This window comes from Lipotes vexillifer, unplaced genomic scaffold, assembly GCF_000442215.2.
Source record: "Lipotes vexillifer unplaced genomic scaffold, Lipotes_vexillifer_v1.1 scaffold1139, whole genome shotgun sequence".
NCBI classification, from domain to species: Eukaryota; Metazoa; Chordata; class Mammalia; order Artiodactyla; family Lipotidae; genus Lipotes; species Lipotes vexillifer.
Window position 1 is genome coordinate 3158906 of NW_006798273.1, and position 17769 is coordinate 3176674.

The 17769-nt window shown below is 35.8% G+C and overlaps 1 protein-coding gene across 1 annotated transcript in view; it reads left to right on the forward strand.

The window, feature by feature from the left end:
- Positions 1 to 17769, forward strand: part of ZC3H6 (zinc finger CCCH-type containing 6) — a 48228-nt gene that overhangs the window by 22214 nt on the left and 8245 nt on the right. The window contains exons 4-7 of the mRNA XM_007470237.1: positions 5870 to 6146; positions 8841 to 8974; positions 13921 to 14037; positions 14662 to 14774. Of these exons, the coding sequence (XP_007470299.1) occupies positions 5870 to 6146; positions 8841 to 8974; positions 13921 to 14037; positions 14662 to 14774 (641 nt within the window). The remainder of the gene's footprint in view (positions 1 to 5869; positions 6147 to 8840; positions 8975 to 13920; positions 14038 to 14661; positions 14775 to 17769) is intronic.

Consider the following 17769-nt stretch of genomic DNA (forward strand, 5'->3'; position numbering starts at 1 on the left):
AAAATATACAGAACATAAAATTTACCATTTTAACTATTTCTTTTTCTCTCTCTTTTTCTTTTAAATTGGAGTATAATTGACCTACAACACTGTGTTAGTTCCAGGTGCACAACATAGGATTCAATATTTCTATACATAAAATGATCACCACAATAAGTTTGGTTACCATCTGTCACCGTATAAAGATATTACATTATTATTAACTGTTCTCCCTATGCTGTACATTTCATTCCTGTGACTCATTTATTTTGCATTTATTTTGCAACTGGAATCTCCCTCACCTATTTCATCCCCATTCCCCTCTGGTAACCACTTGTTTGTTCTATCTGTGAATCTGTTCCTGTTTTGTTATGTTTGCTCATTTGTTTTGGTTTTTAGATTCCACATATAAGAGAAATAATAGTGATATTTATCTTTCTCTATCTGCCTTATTTCACTTAGCATAATGCCCTCTAAGTCCGTCCTTATTGTCACAAATGGCAAGATTTCATTCTTTTTTATGGCTGAGTAATATTCCATTGCATATATACTGCATATACTGTATGTATATATATATATATATATATATATATATATATACTGCGTCTTCTTTATCCATTCATCTGTTAATGGACACTTAGGTTGCTTCCATATCTTGGCTATTATAAACAATGCAGCAGTGAACATAGGGGTGCATATATCTTTTCAAATTAGTGTTTTTATTTTCTCTGGGAAAATACCCCAAAGTGGAATTGCTGGATATTTGGTAGTTCTATTCTTAATATTTTGAGAAACCTCTGTACTGTTTTCCACAGCGGCTGCACCAATTTACACTCCCACCAACAGCATAGAAGTGTTCCCTTTTCTCCACATTTTCACCAACACTTGTTATTTCTTGTCTTTTTGATGATAGCCATTCTGCCAGGTGTGAGGTGATATATCCTTGTGGTTTTTTGTGTGCTTTTTTAAAAATTAATTAATTATTTTTGGTTGCATCAGGTCTTTGCTGCTGTGCGCCGGCTTTCTCTAGTTGCAGGGAGCGGGGGCTACTCTTTGTTGCAGTGCACGGTGGCTTCTCTTGTTGTGGAGCACAGGTTCTAGGCACACGGGCTTCAGTAGTTGTGGCACGCAGGCGCAGTAGTTGTGGCTTACGGACTCTACAGCGCAGGCTCAGTAGTTGTGGCGCATGGGCTTAGTTGCTCTGCGGCATGTGGGATCTTCCTGGTCCAGGGCTCGAACCCGTGTCCCCTGCATTGGCAGGAGGGTTCTTAACCACTGCGCTACCAGGGGAGCCCTATCCTTGTGGTTTTGATTTGCATTTCCCTGATGATTAGTGATGTTGAGCATCTTTTCATGTGTCTGTTGGCCATTTGTATGTCTTTGGAAAAATTCACTATTTTCACCATTTTTAAATATACAGTTCAGTGACATTAAGTTTATTTACGATGTTGTGCAACCATCACTCTGTCCATTTCCAGAACTTTTTCATCTTCCTAAACAGAAGCCATGTACCTATCAAGCAATAATACCTAATTTCCCTCTCCCTCCACTCCTGGTAACTACTATTCTACTTTCCATCTCTATGAATTTGCCTGCTCTAGGTACTTCATATAGGTGGAATCATGCTGTATTTGTCCTTTTGTGTCTGGCTTATTTCACTTACCATAATTTTTTCAAGGTTCACCTGTGTTGTAGTACGTATCAGAATTTCCTTCCTTTTCAAAGCTGTATAATATTCAATTATATGTATATACCACATTTTGTCGATAGATACTTGGATTGCTTCCACCTTTTGCGCATTGTGAATAATGCTGCTATGAACATGGGTGTATAGGTATCTCTTTGAGACTCTGCTCTCAATTCTTTGGAGTATAGACCTAGGAGTGGAATTGCTTGATGATATGTTATTTCTACATTTAACTTTCTGAGGAACTACCAACTGTTTCCCACAAAGGCTGCACCATTTTACATTTCCACCAACAATGCATGAGATTTTTCTGATTTCTCCATGTCCTTGTCAAGCTTGTTATTTTCTGTTTTTGTTTGTTTGTTCTGTTTTGGATAACAGCCTTCCTAATTGGTGTGAAATGATATCTCACTGTGGTTTTGAGTTACTGCTTTTTAAAGAGAAAAATTAAACTTTCAATTTCATTCTTTGCTTTCTGATATTAAAAAAATGTATTTTATAAGACATATGCTACAAATTTTAAACCTTTGAAAATAAAGAATACGTCATGTATTTGTCTGTTAGGGCTGCCATAACAACATACCACAGACTGGTGGCTTAAACAACAGAAATTTATTTTCTCACAGTCTGGAGGCTAGATCTGAGTCCAAGATCGAGGTGCTGGCAGGTTTGGTTTCCTCTGAGGGCCACAAGGGAAGGATCTGTTTAGGTCTTTCTCCTTGGCTTGTAGATGTTCACCTTCGTGCTGCTTTGTCCTCACATGGTCATTCCTCTGTGCACGTGGACTCTTGGTGTCTCTGTGTGTCCAAATTTCCTCTTATAAGGGCAGCAGTCAAATTGGATCAGGGCCCACCCTAACATCCTCATTTTAACTTAATCACCTCTTTAAAGGCCCTTTCTCTAAACACTGTGATATTTTGAGGTACTGAGGGTTAGGGCTTCAGTATATGAATTTTGTGCCACCTGCCTCTTCAAGTGCAAACACTATTTGATGTGTTTTAAACAGAAAAAAATTTTAAACAACATGATATACTTTATGTCTTCCTTAAATATGTTGCACTGTATGAACAGAATCTTCAATCTGAATATTATTTTGTGCTAGAAAAATCCTGATGCTCTCAGGAGCACTGAGGAGTATTCAGGTCAGTGTGCATGTATCTGAAAAACCCCAGACTTTCTGAGTTCTGGTGGGTGGGTGTCGCTAAGGCTTCCGCTTTTTCCAGACCCTGGACTCCTTTTGTTCCCAGAGATTGAAAGGATAGTCAAAAGTGCTGTTGAACCTTTTCAGATGATTTTTCGTGCTGGGCTGATGCTTTCAGAGCAAAAACAGCTCCAAATACTGCTCACTTCTGGGGATTTTCATCTACTTCATGGGTAACGGTTCAGTAATCCTTCACTAATTTGTTAGCTCTCTGATGTCTACAGTGGTCTGAAAAAAATATCTTGTCTATCTTTGCTGCATTTTTTAGGAGGACTGATCTGAATTAAATTACCTAGTCTGCCATTAGAAGAGAAAGCTCAGGATCATTTCCTTCACATATGGTTTAGTGTTGACTCACTGAGGTTAGAAAGTATATCCTAAAAATCTCATTTAATTAGATAACAAGTATCTACTGTATGACACTTCTACAGTTATAGGCCGACAATAGAATATAGTATTAGCATCTAGCTATTAAATTAGAGGACTTAATATATCTCCTTTTTCCTCATCCTTGTTCAGGGTCTCCTGTTCTCTTATTTCATGCTTAGAGTGACAGCCTGTGTAACAGAAACCAAATCTGCCCCCACAGACATTCTAGCAGGTAGATAGCCCAATAATCAATAAGCAAAGTGATTGGAGAAACTATATCCTTCAGTAAAATTTATAGTCTTTTTCATTGCTTTTATCTTTAGGAGGGCTTTTAAAAATACTTGCTAGATCCTTGCTGGTGAGTACATTTTGTTCATTCCAAATGGTGAACATGTGAAGCACGAGGAGATACTCTCCTAGAGAACTGGGACTGCTCTGTAACCCCTCATTCATTTAGCGCTTCCTGGAGGGCTTGCACCGCATGGGTGGTGCCCTGATGCAAGCACTAAGCACTGCAGCAAGCCACATTAGAGTCTGTCACTGCAGAGGAAGCCCTGAGGTTTGCATAATTAGAGGGCTATTAGGATTATTTGCAGTTGGGAAAACAAGGGAGGGATGGATTGAAAGTTTAGGGATAATTCTGCTTGAAAAAGTAGGAATTATGGAGATTATTTTTGTAAAGGCTGTGAAAAATCAGAGAATTGGATTAATATTAAGACTTAAAGCTTTTGTGAAAAGCATCTAATCTCTAGAGAAAAATTCATACTCGCCCATTAACAGAGAGTAATCCTTGCTCATTAGGCGTTGAAATATATTGTTGAAGAATTAATGTAATCACATTTTTTATAAAAGGAAATGTAAGTACCACTCAACTAATTAATCTTCAGCTTAATCAAAGCAATTATTTTTTGTTTTATTTTCATAGTGGCTTTTTTTAAAATGTAAGAAACAGCCTTTTGGCTATAATTGTAAATCCCCTTCTGAATTTCTGAAGTGCTAGACTGAGAACAGTTTATAAACTTTAAAAGTGTTGCTTAAAAAAATTTGGAAATCTAATATAATGTCTTCAAATTTTAAAATTGATGAGCTAATTGATTTTCTTGATTGCTTTAGTTATATAGTTTTTCTCTATTTTATAATTGCTGAAAAGGACTTAATATTTCTCTGAATTTTACTTTTTTTTTGAATTTTTGAATTTTATTTTATTGTTATTTTTTATACAGCAGGTTCTCATTAGTTATCTGTTTTATACATATTAGTGTATATATGTCAGTCCCAATCTCCCAGTTCATACCACCACCACCACCACCCGCCCCGCCCCGCATTCCCCCCATGGTGTCCATACGTTTGTTCTCTACATCTGTGTCTCTATTTCTGCCCTGCAAACCGGTTCATCTGTCCCATTTTTCTGGGTTCCACATATATGAGTTAATATACGATATTTGTTTTTCTCTTTCTGACTTACTTCACTCTGTATGTTCTCTGCATTTTATTAAAAACACAGTCTCATGTTGGTATTCTGCCAGGGCAGTATTTTTATATCACATTTAAAATGTACTAAACTGAAAATGAGTCATGGTCTGACTTTTTCTAGATCCTCAAGCTGTAATCATGTGCAGTTTTTTTTTGTTTTTTTTTTGTTTTTCTGCGGTACGCGGGCCTCTCACTGTTGTGGCCTCTCCTGTTGCAGAGCACAGGCTCAGCGGCCATGGCTCACGGCCCAGCCGCTCCGCGGCATGTGGGATCTTCCCGGACCGGGGCACGAACCGGTGTCCCCTGCATTGGTAGGCGGACTCTCAACCACTGCGCCACCAGGGAAGCCCTATGTGCAGTTTTTTCTTGCTTTCTTATAAAAGAATTGGCAATAGGTATGATAGAAGTAATAAAAATATTTCAGTAAATAGAGATATACTTGAATACTATCATTACATGAACTTCTAGGACTACAATGTACTTTTTGTTTTTACATGCTTTAGTAAAAAGTAATAAAATTAATAACGTATAAGTGCAATAAATAGTTTCTAATGAGCAATTTATTCATTAGATGTTTTTTACTATTAGGGAAATCTCTGTTTTTTTCTATTAGACCTCAAATGTAAATATTTTCTTTTTACAAATTTGACTTTACATATAGTTTTTTAATTAAATATACTATGCTTAAACGTGTCATTTGGGAATTTTTGAATCTTAGGAGACTCTATATATTTTCTACCCTTGCTCCAAGCTATTTCACTATTTTTTTTTTTCTGTTTTCAAAAAGACCTCTTCAGTTTTTTGGAGACGGAATTTCTGTATGACAGTATGGATTTTAAAGTACTCTTATGTGTATAAATATCGAGGCGTGGAGCATGAGAAACATAAGACATGGACATGGAAAACAAAAAGTGAACAAGACACACTCTCCAGCAATGTTCTATGAACATTATAATGTTTAATAACATCAGAGTAGCATTTAGCTTTTTGAACTTAGTTTAAATAGTGCCATAGATAAGTTCTAACCAAGAGGCAGAACTAATAACTGTCTTTTCCCCTTCTTTCTCCCAACTTTCTGGGGGAAAAAAGATGTCCTGTGTTACTATCAATTCCTAGATATAACTGAAAAATCTTGATAATGGTTGTGCGTTTTCACTTAGCATGGACATATATCAGGAAGCTACATGGCATCAAAGAAGAGTCAACATAACAGAAAATTTAAAAGTAAAGAATATGATGAGTACAGTACCTACAGTGATGATAACTTTGGTAACTACAGTGATGACAACTTTGGTAACTACAGTCAGGAAACAGAGGAAGATTTTGCCAGTCAGCTGAAACAATACAGGCAAGCTAAAGAAACCTCAAATACTGCTTTAGGATCATCCTTTTCTAAAGAACCAGGGAAAAAACAAAGATTGAAAGGAATTCAGCAAGGTAAGTTTGAAATTGTCTGTTTTTTAATATGAGAACCTTATTAAAACAGGTAAATATGAAGTAAAATCTTAAATTTCTTTGCCCTTTCTCATGATCAGCTTATTCCTGTGCTTCCTGAATTCGTTTTTTTTTTATTTGTAGACCTTTTTTTATTTGTAGATAAAAATCTACAAATATTTCAATCTGCATGATATTTTAAAATTTGAGTTTAAAAGATTTCTTAATATTTTTAAAGAGTATAAAAATGTAAAACAACTTTCCTGTTATGTTTTTCCCCTCCCTTCTATATGATATCAGTATACTGAAAGAAATAACCTACCTTTTTCAGCTGTCTCTGTTACTCTGTGTTACTTTATGTTTTCGACCTGTAAGGACAGAATCCTGGGAAGCTATTCTTTTATTAGGCTTTAAAATGTAGTGATCATCTTTGCTATGTAAATGTACTCAGGACTATAGACGTTCTTCAGGATCAGAAATAAGAACATAATCTAAAGAAATTTCTGGAGTGATAACCTATTCATCTGCTATATTGAGGTCCATAGTCCCTGGAGAGACCAGTACAAGATTGCCATAGAAATTATGGGTCAAATCAGGGTCAAGTCAGCCTTAAGAGCTGTCCAGTCAATATGTCTGCTTCAGGATAACTGGAGCGAGATGAGGCTGCGGTGAAGTAGTGAGCACCAAGCCCTATGTAACTATCATTTAATTATCATTGAAAAAAGGAATCAGTTACGAGTAAGTTTGGTTATTTTTATGGCTTTATTTTTTCTTGATTTCCAAGCAAAATTCCTTTGAAAAATGTGGATCTAGGCTTTGTTGAACTAAAGAGACAGGAATTTGTCTATGCATATGCTATTGTAATTAGTAAGTTTGTTCCTGGAGTCCAGACATAGTGGTGTCAGGGATCATTCCACTTGGGGAATAAGGGGAATGTAGAGGCCTTGTTCATCCCTTCCCACCTGGGGTTCTTCCTTTCAAACTCTTCCTGTTTGTTCTGTTAAAGAATTGAGTATTGCATTTTGTTTTGACTTTCATTTTTCCCCCCAGAATTATGAAAATAATATATGGTCAAATGTAGAAAACTTTTTCTATGTGTAGAAAAGATAACCCAGCAAAGATCAAAGATAAAACAAAAGCAGTTTGAATCCCTACTCCCAGAGACAATTACTATTAATATTGTTGGTATACTTTTTTTTTTTTTTTTTTTTTTGGCTGTGCCACAGCTTATGGGATCTTAGTTCCCCAACCAGGGATCAAGCCCAGGCCCCCTGCAGTAGAATCACGGAGTCCTAACCACTGGACTGCCAGGGAATTCCCCGGTATACATTCGTCTAGAATTTTTTGACAATTATTTTTTAACAAAAAACTATACACTGTTATAACTTGTTTTTCTCCCTTAACTGTGTATTGTATCTCAGTCATTCTTATGTTAATGAGTAGATTTTAATGTCTACATTCTATTCAATTAAATAGGTATGCCATAATTTGTCTAATAAACTGTTAGGTTTGTTTGTTAGTAATTATTTGGGATTTAAGTTGCACCCATTTTTTAAAATTCTGTGATTAACCCTACATATTTATACATATCTTGGCAAACATTTTTTTTTGAGAGTAAATGCTGAAATGTAGAATTGAGTCAAAAGACATAGATACATTTGAAGATTTTTGATCCATGTACAAAGTTGATATCCAAAAAGGTGATGTAGCCATTTATAACACCCCCACCAGTGTGTGCAAATGCCAATTTCTCCAGATCCCTACCAACATTATTCTGTGAGGTGAAAATAGTTATGTTATCTTTAAATTTTTAATTTCTTTGATTTCTTTAATGAAGTGAAACATTTTTCTATATATCTATTGGCTATTTTGTAGGTTTAATATCATTAGAAAACTTATTAGTTCAATATGACTTTGGTATAATGAGAAATCACTTTGTATTGTAACTTACTACCCTAATATACAATTTTAGTCATTTGAGTATCTCTTTAGAGACTTTTAAATATCAAGTTTTTCTAAAGTAAAAGACAAGTATAAATTTTGCTTGGAGATATATGTGATGTCTGTTCAACATTATCAGTAGAAACTCAATTTGCCACAAATTAATCACGAATACCTACAATGTCTTCCTTAGAGATGAATGTAATATTTAATTCTCTTAAAAACAGAAAACATGGGCTTCCCCGGTGGTGCAGTGGTTGGGAGTCCGCCTGCCGATGCAGGGGGCGCGGGTTCGTGCCCCGGTCCGGGAGGATCCCACGTTTCGCGGAGTGGCTGGGCCCGTGAGCCGTGGCCGCTGGGCCTGCGCGCCCGGAGCCTGTGCTCCGCGATGGGAGAGGCCACAGCGGTGAGAGGCCCGCGTACCGCAAAAAAAAAAAAAACAGAAAACATTGTTAATTGCTTATTCTAAGGAAAACTGAGAAGAATAAAACAAGATTTGACCTCTCCAGCCATGTATATATCCTTGTTTCTTGCCTTCCTTATGTTGTTAACATCCCTTAAGAAACAAAACAATAAGGAGCAGTACCCACGAAGTAAAATGTAAAGACTGAATTAATTGCTTTCACTGAATCTAAAGGGAAAAAAAGAATACACTGTACATTATAGAGTATTTAAAATATGCTATTCCCTGTAAACTAGTAGATTGTCTAGTGTGCTGTTTTTTTAACTATCTGAAGTACATTTTAACTTTTTTAGGTATTGAGCAGAGGGTTAAAAGTTTTAATGTTGCTCGTGGACGCGGCTTGCCGAAGAAAATCAAACGCAAAGACCGTGGAGGAAGGGCCAATAAAGGGCCTAATGTGTTTTCAGGAACGGATGACTTTCAAGAGGTACTGAGAATCTATATATAATGAGGAGAGGAGCTTTTCCATTTTGTAACTTATTTGGCTGCAAAAGAAAGCATTGTGATTTTTTAAAAATTTATTTATTTAATTTATTTACTTTTGGCTGCACTGGGTCTTCGTTGCCGCGCGTGGGCTTTCTCTGGTTGCGGTGAGCGGGCTTCTCACTGAGGTGGCTTCTCTTCTTGAGGAGCATGGGCTCTAGGTGCGCGGGCTCAGTAGTTGTGGCACGTGGGCTCAGTAGTTGTGGTGCACGGGCTTAGTTGCTCCACGGCATGTGGGATCTTCCCGGACCAGGGCTTGAACCCATGTCCCCTGCACTGGCAGGTAGATTCTTAACCACTGTGCCATCAGGGAAGCCCAGCATTGTGATTTTAATGCTACTTTCCTAGTAAATGAAAATTTTCCAGTTCAGATCGAATGAGTATAGATGAATTCCAGAAAATAAGTATTATTTTAATTAGTTTTGATAGTAGTACACAGATGCACGTTTTGGTGCCCTTGAAATAAAATTGATATGTCTGAAAGCAAAAATGCTTGTTCTGTTAGTTCTCTGTTGTACTTTCCTTTCCTAGGAGTCATGGTCCATAGATGCAAATGGCAATAAAATGCTAATAGCTCAATACGTAGCAGGACCAAGAAGGGAGATAGCGGTAAATTCACTTACTTATTACAGCTGAAATCATTAAAAGAGAAAAAAGGAGGTATAAATGGTTGGAAAGATGAATTTATGAATTATGTGTATAGGAGATATTGAATAAATATATGTTGAATTGAACTGAACTCTGAACAGTACATTTCAACCTTGTAGCGACTTTCTGGATTAGAGTGGTCCAATTCCTGTATCCTGCCACTGTTCCAGTAAGATTTGATTGAATTGTACAGAGCAAGGGTGGGTTATCAGTAGCTGCAACCTTGATTGATAGAAAAGGGATAGTAGGGGCTTCCCTGGTGGTGCAGCAGCTAAGAATCCGCCTGCCAATGCAGGGGACATGGGTTCGAGCCCTGGTCCGGGAAGATCCCACATGCCGCGGAGCAACTAAGTCCATGCGCCACAACTACTGAGCCCACGTGCCACAACAACTGAAGCCCACGTGCCACAACTACTGAAGCCCACGCGCCTAGAGCCCGTGCTCTGCAACAAGAGAAGCCACTGCGATGAGAAGCCCGCACACCACAACGAAGAGTAGCCCCCGCTCACCACAACTAGAGAAAGCCTGTGCACAGCAGCAAAGACCCAGTGCGGGCAAAATTTTTTTTTAAATTAAAAAAAAAAGAAAAGGGATAGTAACATATTGTAATTGGAAAATGCTCAGTTTTCTCATTTCTGGGTTTAAAGATAATGGGCAAAGATTTCTTAATATGTACTCATTAATGTACTACTTAGGGAGTTGTTAACAGAAAAAAGAAGTTTGGGCCCAAATGAATTTGTGAAACCCGGCACATGCTATGCTACTCTTGGGGATTCTCAGTCAACATTAATGTATTAAACACTCTGAGCAGGTTAGGCATAAAGAAGTCTGTTTTACTTTGTTCAACCCATCATTTTCAAAATTTACTTGACCATGAACTCTTTTTCCTACACACTTACTTACATTTACTCTTAACTCACTGCTCCATGGAAACAAACTTAGAATTTCTAGGTGACTATAACCTGCCTGTCCATCTTCTAGACACGTGTAGATGTCTAGGATGTGCTGCTTTCACTAGACCAAATTAATGTGAATGTTTTCTAAGTAAGTCTTCTTCTATATTCAGTACTTATACCCTGTATGTGAAAAAATATTAGCTTCCAAGAAAGTGTGGCGTTGATCACGTTACTGCCTATCTCTCAGCTTCACTTGGCTCAATCTGTAAAATTAGAGTTCAGTATTAACTCTAATGGCCTCTTCAAGCACTAACATTTTACATGTTTGCAGATCTGGGCTGCAACTAAAAGATTTCTTTATCATGTAGTAGAAAATCAGAATAAATTCTTTCTTTTACATTTATCAGATTTAGAATATGTTTCCTTTCTTTATCAAGATTAAAATGTTATCAACACTATGTCAGTTTATTGGCTGTCATGAGAGATTTCTTCTTACGGTTCCAGAAACAAGCAGGAGCGTGTCACAGTCCAAGGAAGCAGCTCATGTTCAGGAGTGCTTTGGCGGAGGCCCATCCAGGGTAGAGTGAACATACTTGGAGTGGCCAACATAGATCCATTTTTACCCTTGCCTTTTCAAGGAGTGTAAGATCCTCCAAAGGCCAGATAAATTTAGGAATACCTGCATGTCCACACTAATTTTCTTGAAAACTCAAGTATGGTCACAGAACATGCAAACTTTTGATGGATTTTAAAGCCTTATTCATTCTTTTGGCCATAAAACTCCTAAAATTTTTTAGTCTTTATAGTAGCTATTAAATTTTTTTTATAAATACACATTCTTTTCCCAGTAGATCCTTTAATTTCCTCCTCCTTTTAGTATATTTTTAAAATCTTTTATGCTCTTGTTCCCTATACCAATATAAATACATCCTCTAGAGTAAATAAATTTTAAAATCACCAAGTGGGTAGTTTGGTTTTTCCCTCCCTTTCTCTGTCTTTTCCTTCTCTCTCTCTCTCTTTCTTTCTTTTCTTTTTTTTTTTTTTCTGGCCACACCACACAGCTTGCAGGATCCTAGTTCCCTGACCAGGGATCAAACCCACGCCCCCTGAGGTAGAAGCGCAGAGTCCTAACCCTGGACCACCAGGGAATTCCTTCTCCCTCTTTCTTGAATTGTGTTTTCTTTGAAACAGTGTGATATAGTGCAAAGAGTTCTATCTTGATTCTACTAACATGAAACGTAACCTTTGGCAAGTCACTAACTTCACTAATCTTCAGTTTTCATATTTGTCCGGTAAGGGTGATGAACTAGATTACTTCTGTCATTCTTCCAGCTCTTATAGTTCATAAAAGATCTTAAGGATAGAGGACAACACAACACTGTGAATCAACTGTACTCCTATACAAAATAAAAATTTTTTAAAAGTATAGAGGACATTTGTGGTTCTTCTGTAGGATCAAGCTTAAAAGATCAGATCTTCTAGGCACTTTATTTTATCCTGAAATTTTGTTTAAGTTGCTTTAGATTTTCTAGAATACCTTGATTATAGTCAGTTTTCCCATAGTTATGGGTACTGCAATACTTACTACTTGTTTAAACAGAACTAAACTGGAAAAAAACAGCCCCCCGCGAACCTCCATTAAGACAACGAGGTGTATCATTAGAAAGTAACATAGAAAGAGTGAGTTATTAGTGAAACACAGGTACAACTTGGTACATTTTTCAGCGTTTTTTGCGGGGTGAGGGTGATTACCTAATATTTTTACTTTTTAATTTCAGAGTTATGTTCCTCAAGTTGGCTCATTGACTTTGCACAATGCACTCTCTTTGGCTGCCTATTTTATTACAGCCACAATTCCTTGTACAGAAGGCATATGTGAACTGGTCATTTATATCTACTTGTTCTAAGTGAGCCTAGAAATAGAAAATGTTTGTAAGTAAAATTTACATAGATTTAAGACATTTTAAATGATCCTATCAGAGTAGAGTATAAGCAGTTTCTTTGCGTTTTCCTTGGGCAATTTGGGAATATATATATATTTATATATATTTTTTTAAAAGAACCTCAAAGATTATCTATTTTCCTGGTATTATACTTTTTTTCAGAATTCTTCTAGTAAAATATATATTTCATCAGTTGGGAGTGCTGAGGATCAGATTTAAGTTTAGCCATCTATTTCCTTAAGTGTTTGCTGTGAGGCAGTTTCCTGTTTTCAGTAGATTGTGCTTTGTTCTCCATCTTCTAGCAAATTGAGGGAAAAGGGAAAACTGATAGCAAATCAGAAGAGCAAATATCAATAGTTATTAAGCTCCTTGATGTTCAAGGCACTGTGCATGCTAAGAGCCTGAAAAACAGTGATATTTTATAGCACTCATGGGTGGAAGTCCTTAGCTTGGCTAAGCATCCTACTCTCTTGCTACTCCACCCTCTTATACTTGTAGCAAAAGTTGAATAGGAGACTGAGGAGAAGAACTAAGAAAAATAGGTAGGGCTGTGAGATTTTCTACCACATACTAATTTTTCTTAATTTTCTTAATTTAAAAGTTAAAGATAATACATCCTCCATTTTTTTCCTATAGAAAGTACAAAATAACCACACACGCAAGCAATCTATAATTTTTTAGAGATATATCTAGAGACATACACTGTTAAAGGTAGGGGTATATTCTTTTAGTCTTTTTCTTTGTCTTTATGATTATAAACTGGGGTCACATTTTCACTTGGTAAGGTATTGTGAACATTTTCTTATGTCCCCAAATGGTCTTTCCATCCCATGATTTTTTAATGACAGTATAATATTCTACCACCTAAATGTATCATAATGTGTTTGACTTGTCTCCTAGTTTTGGATGGGTACAGTATTTCTAGATTTTGTTTTGTTTGTTTGTTTTACTTGTAAATAATTCTGCAGTAGTTATTTTTGTGAATAAATCTTTGTGTGCCTTCCTGATAATTCCTTCAGAATAATCCCGAAAAGTACAAATTTTGTGTCGAACAGTATGGATATTTTACGTCTTCTATCAACAGTACATGAGAGTAAATATTTTATTGTACCTTTGCCAAAGTATTATTGTTAATTTTCAAGATTTTCATAATTTTATTTTGAAAAATGTAGTTGTATGTCCTCATTCAATTAGAAATAGGGTTCTTTGCAACAACTAGTAGTTCTTTGCAAGCACTTTTCTAGAAGCATATCTCTCTCCAAGTAAATGAATAGCATCAGAATGTCCAGTCTTCACTACTTTTAATAATCAATGTATACTGCTTTCTAGATTCATTTGACTATAAATTTTAATACCTTTTTACTACTTCATATGTTTTATTTAAATAATCTTTTCTCTTGCAGTATAGTAAACCAGGGAAAAAATGGAAGGTTATGACTCAGGAATTTATTAATCAGCACACAGTGGAACATAAAGGAAAACAAATCTGTAAATACTTTCTGGAAGGGAGATGTATTAAGGTAAATTCACAGGGGTATCATAAATCATTTTAACTTCTGAAATAATCTTTAAAATTTAAAGTCATCTTAGGGGGTGGTTAGTTTTTTCATTTCTTGTATAGTTGTAATAAAACTGGTTCTTCAAAATGTATCTTGCATTGAATACTGTATATCAGAACTCATTTAATTATATTCTGGGGCAGTAATATAACTTGTTGAAATGAGACTTTATTTAACAAACACATGATGCTGACTGTATGGCAAGTACTGTTCAAAGTAGATTACTAATATTAAATGTTTTAATCTTTACAGTGACACAGTGAATTGTAGTCACTGTTATTATCCTCATTTTTAACGTGGCCAAACCAGGAGGTTAAATAAGTCCCCAGAGTAGCTCAGCTAGAAATGGTGAGTGCTGGTGGAGCCAGGCAGTATCCTCTGAGGTCATGCTGACTGTGCTGGCTCTCTGCAAAGAGTCACATCTACTGTCTTGGGCAAGAATTCTAAGGACTGTTTGAATTATTATTAGCTCATTATTTAAAGACTGGAGATATGACCATAGTTCTACCATGAAACACCATGGAGAAAATTCAATTCAGTGCTTTCTTTTTTTGCCTCTTTCTTCTTTTCTTTTTTTGTGAACAGGGAGATCAGTGTAAATTTGATCATGATGCAGAGTTGGAGAAGAGAAAAGAGATCTGCAAATTTTATTTACAAGGATATTGTACCAAAGGAGAGAACTGCATTTATATGCATAATATCCTTTATTAAAAACATGTTAACCAAAATATTGTAGTTTTCAAGCATCACTGAGGCTTTAAAAATCATAAGTACAGCCCAGAAAGCCTAGTTTGGTTTTAAATTTAAAATAGCACGTTATATAAACCAGGTCTAATCAGCCTTTGCACTTCAAAAGGGCAAACTGAATTTTTTTCTTTAGGGAAACGAAATAACTTCCCTTTGGAAAAAAAATCTATGAAATAAATGTACTTTATATGTAATATACTCAGCTTATAAGTATTTCAAGAGACTGTGCTTCCTGAAGGAGTAGTTCGCAACATATTTATTCTGTGACTAAATGATTATTTACTTAGGTTCATAAGTAATAAATTGTCATTGTTGGAAATTATTAAATCAAAGTCTTATCAAATCTTACCACCTAATGATAAGCACTATATATTCTTACCTACTTCTCCCTTTGGAAATCTATACATTTCAGTTGTATTCCTACCTCTACCCCTATGGCATTTCACTATATATGGTCCTTTAAAAAAAATATATATATATATATATTTTTTTTTTTAAATATATTTTATGTATGTATTTCTGTATTTTTCTTATTATGATAGTGGGTATGAAGTATCTCACTGTGGTTTTTTTAAAATTAATTAATTAATTTGTTTATTTTGGCTGCACCGTGTCTTAGTTGTGGCACGTGGGATATTTGCTGCGGCATGTTTACTTGTGGCATGCAGGCTTCTTAGTTGCGGCATGCATGTGGAATCTAGTTCCCTGACCAGGGATTGAACCTGGGGTCCCCTGCATTGGGAGTGTGTAGTCTTACCCACCAGACTACCAGGGAAGTCCCTCTCATTGTGATTTGATTTGCATCCCCTACTGGCTAATGATGTGCTTGTTTGGCCATTTGTATGCCTTCTTTAGCAAAATGTCTTTTTAAGTCTTATACACTTTTTTAATTGGCTTGTTTTTCTTTTTGTTGCTGAGTTTTAGGAGTTCTTTTATGTATTCTGGATACTAGACCCTTGTCAAATATAATGATTTGCAAATATTCTCTCCCAGTGTATGAATTATCTTTTTAGTTTCTTGCTAATGTCCTTTGATAACAAAAGTTTTAAATTTTGGTGGTCTTTTTTTTTTTTCTTTTTTTTTTTTGTCTATTATGTTATTGCTTGTGCTTTTTGGTGTTATAACTAAGAAACCATGGACAAATTCAGGGTCATGAAGATTTACCCCTGACTTTTCTTCTGAGAGTTTTATAGTTTTAGCTGTTATATTTAGGTCTTTCATCTATTTTGAGTTCATTTTTGTCCATGGTGTGAGGTACGAGTTCAACTTCATTCTTTGCATGTGAATACCTGGTTGTCCCACCATTGTTTGTTAAGTCTTGGCACCCTGTTGAAAATTAATTGACTGTAGCTATATGGATTTATTTCTGGACTCTCAGTTTTATTCCAGTGGTGTATGTGTCTATTCTTATGCCAGTACTACATTGTCTCATTTACTATAGCTTTGTAGATTTTAAAATTGGAATGTGTGAGTTCTCCCGCTTCGTTCTTGTTCAAGATTCTTTTGACTGTTAGCGGTCCCTTACAATTCTGTATGAATTTTACAGTTAGCTTTTCCATTTCTGCAAAAAAGACCGTTGAGGTTTTGATAGAGAATGCATTGAATCAGTTTGGGAAGTATGGCCATCTTAACAATATTATCTTCTAGTCTATGAACATTGGATGTCTTTCCAGTTATTTAGGTCTTTTAATTTCTTTCAGCAATGTTTTATATTTTTCAGTGTACAAGTTTTACACTTCCTTGGTTAAATTTATTTCTAAGTAATTTTATTCTTTTTGATGCTATCGTAAATGGAATTATTTATTTTTGGTTCATTGCTACTGTGTAGAAATAGAGCTGATTTTTTTGTGTTGACCATGTGCTGAATTCATTTATTAGCACTAATAGTTTGTTTTGTGCATTCTTTAGGATTTCTGTATACAAAATCATGTCATCTATAAATTCAATAGATTTAATTTTACTTCTTTCTTTCCAATTTGTATACCTTTATTTCTTTCTCTTGTCTAATTGCCCCACCTTGAACTTCCTGTATGCTTTCAAATGCAAGTGGTGACAGTGGACATACTTCTCAATTTTTCCTGATCTGAGTGGAATGTCAACTGTGGGTTTTTCATAAATACCTTGAATCATGTTAAGGAAATCCCTTCTTTGCCTAGTTTACTGAGGTTATTTATCATGAAGGCGTGTTGGATTTTATTCATATGTTTTTTCTGCATCAGTTGAGATGATCATGTGGTTTCCTTCCTTCATTCCATTATGTGATATATTACATTGGTTGATTTTCTTATGTTGAATGATATTGCAGTCCTGGGATAAAGCCCACTTGGTCATGGTGTGTAATCCTTTTAATGTGCTGCTGGATTCAGTTTCCTAGTATCCTGTTGATGATTTCTCTGTTCTTATTTGTAAGGAATACTGCTGTATAGTTTTCTTTTGTGTGTGTGTGTGATGTCGTTGTCTGGCTTTGGTGTCATGGTATCCCTGACCTCATAGAATGAGTTAAGAACTGTTTCCTTCTCTTCCATTTCTTGGAAGAGTTTGAGAATGATTGGTGCTAATTCTTCTAAATGTTTGGTAGAATATGGTCTCAGGTTTTTGTTGGTTAGAAGGTTTTTGATTGATGATTCAATCTCTTGTTATAAGTTTCTTTAGGTTTTCTAATTCTTCTAGTGTCAGTTGGTAGTTTGTGTGTTTCTAGGAATTTGTCCATTTCATCTGGATTATCTGTTTTGATAGCATGCAGTTATTCATAGTATTCTCTTATAATCCTTTTTATTTCTCTGAGGTTGATAGTAATGTCCACACTTTAGGTCCTGATTTTAGTAAGTCTTCTCTCTTTTTTTCTTGGTCATTCTAGCTAAAGGTTTGTTAATTCTGTTAATCTTTTAAAAGATTCACCTTGGGGCTTCCCTGCTGGTGCAGTGGTTGAGAGTCCGCCTGCCGATG